Source organism: Chrysochloris asiatica, unplaced genomic scaffold (genome assembly GCF_000296735.1).
Source record: "Chrysochloris asiatica unplaced genomic scaffold, ChrAsi1.0 scaffold00119, whole genome shotgun sequence".
In the NCBI taxonomy this organism is placed as follows: domain Eukaryota; kingdom Metazoa; phylum Chordata; class Mammalia; order Afrosoricida; family Chrysochloridae; genus Chrysochloris; species Chrysochloris asiatica.
The window spans coordinates 3,373,745-3,380,959 of NW_006408637.1; the positions used below are offsets into that span (position 1 = coordinate 3,373,745).

The 7,215-nt window shown below is 38.2% G+C and overlaps 1 protein-coding gene across 1 annotated transcript in view; it reads right to left on the reverse strand.

Annotated features, from left to right (window-relative positions):
- RGS7 (regulator of G-protein signaling 7) overlaps positions 1–618 on the reverse strand; it is a 479,262-nt gene extending 478,644 nt beyond the window's left edge. The window contains exon 1 of the mRNA XM_006868561.1: positions 518–618. Within this exon, the coding sequence (XP_006868623.1) occupies positions 518–618 (101 nt within the window). The remainder of the gene's footprint in view (positions 1–517) is intronic.
- Positions 619–7,215: the final 6,597 nt, after the last annotated feature.

Consider the following 7,215-nt stretch of genomic DNA (forward strand, 5'->3'; position numbering starts at 1 on the left):
GAACCGACTCCACGGCACATAACAACAACAACAACTACCTATTCCATCTAATTTCTTTCAACAACCTGTCTAATCGGCATATTCTCTGCAGTTTGTCACTTCCCAGATCTGCTTGCTCAGCAGGGGGTGACAATGATATCAGGGTGATAAAACTGCTCGTTGTCTTTCACACTAAGCTCATTTCTTCAGTAACCATTTCTTAACTACTGATTTCTTCCTCCTAACTGCCACATATATGTTATAGCACATTATCACACATGTTTTAAATTTATCTTTCTATGATTATGTTTTTTCAACTAACTAACTATATGGTCCCTTTGAGTAGAGACAGGATTTTTTGTTTGTTTCTTTTTATAATTACTTCAGATGTATAAGATGATGATGAACCTGCCATAGCATTGTATAAGGGACTACAGATACCTGAACTAGGGAAAGTCTCAATCATGAATGGCTAGAATAGATTTTAAACAGTTAAGTCACTGATGCAGGAGAACACAGAAATACAGTGAAACCAAACTTACCAGAGAAGACACTAGGTATCCTGGAAAGAAAGCTTTTGACCGTACGAATAGGAATCCCATTGTTTTCATCTTGCATGCGTGCTATGACATCTTCCATCTAAACAATAATAATAATAACATAATTATAACATTTAAAAAGCTAAATTTATGAAAGAAATCAATTTTATATGCTAGTTTTGCCCAACTAAGAATAACAACATATTTTTGCATTGGAACAATTTGTCATTTTCTGTTGGGTCAACAGTAGATGAAGAAAACAGTAAAAAAGAGACATGTTTGGGTCCATTAAATTTACTAATATGGAGCACAGTGTGTCTGTAGGATAAGCACGGGGAGGTAAACTACAAGGTCAGCAGATTGAGCCCACCTACAGCTCCACTGGAGAAAGATGAGACTATCGATTCCTGAAAAGATTTAAAGCCTTGGAAATCCTACATAGATTGAGTTGGAACCAACTCGATGGCATTTAACAGCAACCAGAAAGCTACTAGTTGTGTGCTTTGAAGACTGCCTCTGTTCTGGTTTCACATGCTTTGGTTCTAAAGGTTGAGATAAGAGTATTTATTTTTAAAGTTGTCTGAAACCACTGTTATAGTAAAAGCTATACTTTATCAATGTTAACTTGACTGAATTCAGTGAAAAAGAAAATTGAAGTACCTGCTTTGAATTTCTCTTGAAGCAAGAGAGTTTTATGTTAAATTCTGAATGCTTTTTTAGAAATGCAGGACATATTTCCAGCAACTGCTGCTTCTCCTGTCCACCCACTCTGCTCAAGTGGGCTATACAACACACACACACACACACACTCACACACAGCATTAATGTAATGATATAACACACAGCCTTCTTTTCATTTTATGAATTAAGTGTATCTGTCTTTCTTCAATCTCTTTTTTGGAAAAAGTTTCACTTTAAAGGACTGAGATTCACAAAGTCTAATGTGGAATTTAGTTGTGAAACATTCATCCAAACTATGCATTATATTCTTCTCATGTGCTTATAAACAAAGCCCATACACTCATATACTCTCTCACATACATCCATTTGTTGTTTTTAGGTGCCAATGAGTTGGCACCAACTCATAGTGACTCTATGCAAAACAGAACAAAACACTGCCCAATCCTGGGCCAACCTCACATTTATTGCCACGCTTGAGCCCACTGATGCTGCCACTTTGCAATCCATCTTGCTGGGGGTCTTGCTCTTTTTCTCTGACCCTTCACTTTACCAAATATGATATCCTTCTCCAGTGAGAGGTCCCTCCTGACAATATGTCTGAAGCATGAGAGACGAAGTTTGGCCATCCTGCCCTCCAAGGAACACTCCAGCTGTACTTGTTACAACACTGATCTGTTGGTTTTTTGGCAGACCATGGCGCTTTAGGTATTCTTCTCCAACACCATAAAGCAAAAGCATCAATTCTTCTATGGTCTTCCTTATTTGCTGTCCAGCACGCATATGAGGTTACTGAAAATACAATGGCTTGGGTCAGGCACACCTTAGTCCTCAAGCTGACATCTAGATATCACAGGTTGTTAATGAGTCTTCCTCCAATCCTGATACCACGCTTTTCTTCATGTAAACCAGCTTCTCAGATTATTTGCTCAGCATACAGGTTGAATAAGTATGGTGAAAGAATGCAACCTTTCTTAATTTTAAACCATTCAGTGTTCCCATGTTCTGTCACTACACACACTCAAACCCAAAGCAGTCTAAAAACAATTACTGATCATCTATCTACACTAGAAGATACTTAATACAGCTATTGCTGTTGTTGTTAAGTACCATAGAGTTGGTTCCTACCTATAGCAATCGTTTATAGGGTTTCCTAGGAGCAGCTGGTGAGCTTGAATGGCTGACCTTGTGGTTAAAACCAACTTTGTAGTCCAGAGCATTAACCCACAGCGCCACACCAGGACTCCATCACAGTTATTATGGGCATGAAAATAAACACAACACCATTCCTTTTCTCAAAAACTCAGTCAATATTGAAAACAATGGTGAAATTTGAATAAGGTCCCTAGTTTAGTTAAGAGTGTTACATTTGTCATAATGTGGTGGCTTGTGTGATGCTCTTAAGCTGGAAGCTATGTCACCAGCAGGGTTGTGCATGGTAAACCGATTTCACATGAGCTTCTTGACCAAGACAACTTCTGAATTATTTAGCCACTAGAAATCTTATTAATAGCAATTGAACACTGTCAGAGATAGTGCAAGAAGATGAGCCTCTCAGGTTGGTAGGGATTCAAAATATAATTAGAGAAAAGCTCGCTCCTAAAAATAGATTTGACCATGGTGATGTAAATGGGATAAAGCTTTCAGGACCTTCATTTGCTGATGTGGTACAGCTCAAAATAAGGAGAGACAACTAAAATCTTCCATTAATGATCCAAACATGGAATGTAGGAAGTATAAATCTAGGAAAATACGAAGTTGTCAAAAAATGAAGCACATAAACATCAATATTCCAAGCATTTCCGCTCACCACTCATCTGTCAGTTTGTTGTACTGTGGTGGCTCTCTGTAAGTTATGCCATTGGTATTGTAAATACCAGCAGGGTCACCCATGATAGGCAGGTTTCAGATGAGCTTCCAGATGAATACAGACTAAGAAGAAGGAGTATAGAACTACTTCTGATTATTTAGTCACTGAAAACCTTATGAATAGCAGTGAAACAGTGTCAGATATAGTGCTGGAAAATGAGACACTCAGGTCAGAAGGAACTCAAAATGCAACTGAGGAAGAATGTCTCCTCAAAGAACAGTTGAATGGTATGATGCGAAGTGAGTAAAGCCCTTGGGAATAAAGCCCACAGGACTTTCATTTACTGAAGGGGCACAACTCAAAATGAAGAGAAACAGCTGCAAACATCCATTAATAATCATAACATGGAATGTACAAAGTACGAATCTAGAAAAATTGGAAATTGTCAAAAATGAAATGGAACACATAAGGATCAGTATCTTAGACATTAGTGAGCTGAAATGGACTGGTATTGGCCATTTTGAATCTGACAACCACATGGTTTACTATGCCGGGAATGAAAAATTGAAGAGGAATGGTGTTCTAACCATTGTCAAAAAGAATATATGCAGGTCAGTCATAAGGTACAATGCTGTCTGTGATAGGATAATATCCATGCACTTACAGGGAAGACCAGTTAATACCACTATTATCCAAATTTACGCACCAACCACTAAAGCCAGTGAGGATGAAATAGAAGACTTCTACCAACTTCTTCTACCTGAAATTGATCAAACGTGCAGCCAAGATGTATGGATCATTACTTGTAATTGGAATGCAAAGGTTGGGAGCAAAGAGGAAGGATCAGTAGTTGGAAAATAAGGCCTTGGTGATAGAAATGATGCTGGAGATTGCATGATAGAATTCTGCAAAATCAATGATTTGTTCATTTCAAATACTTTATTGCGACAGCATAAGGGACGACTGTACACATGGACCTCACAAGATTGAATGCACAGAAATCAAATTGACTACAAGTGCGGAAAGAGATGAAAGAAAAGCTCTATATAATCAGTCAAAACACCACCAGGGGAAGAGTGTAAAACTGACCATTAATTGCTCATATGCAAATTCAAGCTGAAGCTGAAGAAAATGAAAACAAGTCCATGAGGGCCAAAATATGACCTTGAATATATCCCACCTGAATTTAGAGATCATCTGAAGAACAAATTTGATACATTAAACACTAAAGACCAAAGACCAGAGAAGAGGGATGACATCAAGAACGTCATACAGGAAGAAAGCAAAAAGTCATTAAGAAGGCAAGAAAGAAGGAAAGGGTCAATATGGATATCAGAAGAGGCATTACAACTTGCTCTCCAGTGTACAGATTCTATAGCAAATGGAAGAAATGAGGAGGTATAAAAGCTAAACAGAAAATTTCAAAGGTCAGCTCAAGAAGACAAAGTCAAATATTAAAACAAAATGTGCAAACATCTAGAGTCAGAAAATGAAAAAGGAAGAACACACTCAGCATTTCTCAAGCTAGTTGAACTAAAGGAAAAAATTCAAAACTCAACTTTCATTATTGAAGGTATCTTTGGGTAAATTACTGAATGATGCAGAGAGCATCAAAAGAAAATGGAAAGAATACATAGAGAAAATGTACCAAAAGGAAATGGTTGATGTTCAACCATTTAAAGAGGTAGCACGTGACCAAGAGCCAATGGTACTGAAGGAGGAAGTCCAAGGTGCATTGAAGGAATTGGCAAAGAATAAGGTACCAGGAATTTATGGAATAAAAATTGAAATCTTTCAAGAAAGTGAGGCAGCACTGGAGGCACTTACTCATCTATGCCAAAAAATTTGGAAGACAAACTATCAGGCCGACTGATTGGAAAAGATCTGTATAAGTGCCCATTCCAAAGAGAGGTGGCCCAATGGAATGTGGAAATCATTGGACAATATTTTTGATGTCCCATGTGAGTAAAGTTTTACTAGAGGTAATACAGAAATGGCTGCAAGCATACATTGACAGAGAACATCCAGAGGTATTCAGAAGAGGACGTGGAACAAGGGATATCACTGCTGATGCTGGATGGATCTTGGCTCAAAGCAGATAATACCACAAAGATGTTTACCTGTGCTTTATTGACTACATAAAGGCTTCTAATTATGTGAATCATGAAGCTATGGACAACATTGTGAAGTATGAGTATTCCTGAACATTTAACTGGGCTCATGAGGAATCTGTACCTGGACAAAGAGGCAATTGTTCCACAAGAACATGGGAATATGCATGGCTGAAAATTAAGAAAGGTTTGTGACAGGGTTGTATTCTTTCACAATACTTATTCAATCTGTATGCTGAGCAAATAATGTGAGAAGCTGGGTGACATGAAGTAAAACTGGCATCAGGACTGAAGGAGAACTCATGCATTAACAACCTGTGATATGCAGATGATACAATCTTGCTTGCTGAAAGTGAAGATTTAAAATAATTACCGAGGAAGACCAAAGAGCACAGCCTTCATTATGGATTGCATCTCAATGTAAAGAAAACAAAAATCCTCACCACGGGGACCAATAATCAACATTCTTATCAACGGAGATAAGATTGAAGTTGTAGGCGGGGCTTGATGGTGGCTAGGGTGGAGGTGCAGTGAGGCTCCCTGTCAGCAATACCACAGAATACCAGGTTAAGCAGATTCAGGGAAGAGCACCAAAACTCTGAACCAAATAGATAGGAATATTTAAAAGATTTGAAGGCTTATAGCTAGTGGAACATGTAGCAAAAGAAAGAACTCACATACTTCTGAATTTGCCGAGCTCTGGGGCATGGAGCCAACAACTTGGGTGAGACCAAACGGCAAGATCATGCGGGGGGAGCAGACACACCATGGAAAAAAGATGTGGGAACCTTGGAGCAAAGGTGGACAATATACTTTGTCGGTTTCGTTTTGTTCTGATTTTCTTTTCTTTTTCATTATATATTAATTGTCCTGCCCACTGTTTGCACACCTCCATTCTGGTGCCTAAGCGAATAGACACCCCCCACCCACACCACTGGTGTGTTCTTCTGCCACAGATGCTCACAGATACTCTCAGCCCAGGAGCCGGCACTGAAATGATTTTTTCTTTGTTTTTTATTTTTTTATACAGAAAAGCCAGAAGAACAAAGAGCATGGAAAATGAAAGAGTTTAAAAATGACACAGGCTAAAAATTAAATTAAATCCTGAGGTACAGCGAAACAACCAACAAGGGTATCTTAAAATCTCTCAGGCAGCTTTGAAGGCAAGAAGCTGAAAAAGGACATTAATATCATACTCATATTAGGCTACATTTTTTTCTTCTTCTTCTCTCACTCCTCTCCCTTTTCTGTAATTATAGATTACACTATCCATTCTAGGTTTGTTGTTGTTGTTGTTTTGGAGTTTGTTTGTTGTTGTTGTTTTCTTTGCTGTCACTGTTTTACTATTTAATGCCCCCCCTTATACCTTTGGGGGAATATATATCTATATTACCCAAGAACAGACAGCAACTGCTGCCATATAGTCAAGCTACAATCACACTCTATAAAACACTTAAACTCCAGGCAAGAACCAATACTAACTGCCATATACCAGGGAAACAGACAACACCTGTGAAAGTCACTCTGAGTTAAGCAATAAGAAGAGTGAAAAGAGAAGCCCAGAACTTGATCACATCTATCTGGAAGCAATCAGAAACCACACACACAAAAAAAATACAAAAGTGCATACTCCATTATGTATTAAAGCCACAGGTAAACACTTAACATGTCCAAGAAGCAAAAGCCAATGACCACATCAGCACATGTCCAGAAACAAGATAAAAAGTCTGAGACAAATGACGTAGAAGTAGACCTGGACTCCATTCTGGAAGGAGGGCATGCCTTAGAAATGCCTGAGTAGGAATTCAAAAAAATGATTATAAAATGTTTCAAAACACTTGACAATGGAGATGAGAAAAATAAGGAAGAAGTCAGGAAAGTGCTACAGGAACAATCAAATAAGACAGAGCATTGGAATCAATTCAAAACCTACAGAAAGAGGTTCAAACAATCAATAATAGAATATCAGAAATAGACAATACACTGAGGGGGCAAAGGAGTAAAACAGACAATTTGTTGCAATAAATGCACACATCCCTAAAGAAGAAAGAACCAAAATCAACACATTAACAGAGCATCTACAACAATTAGAAACAGA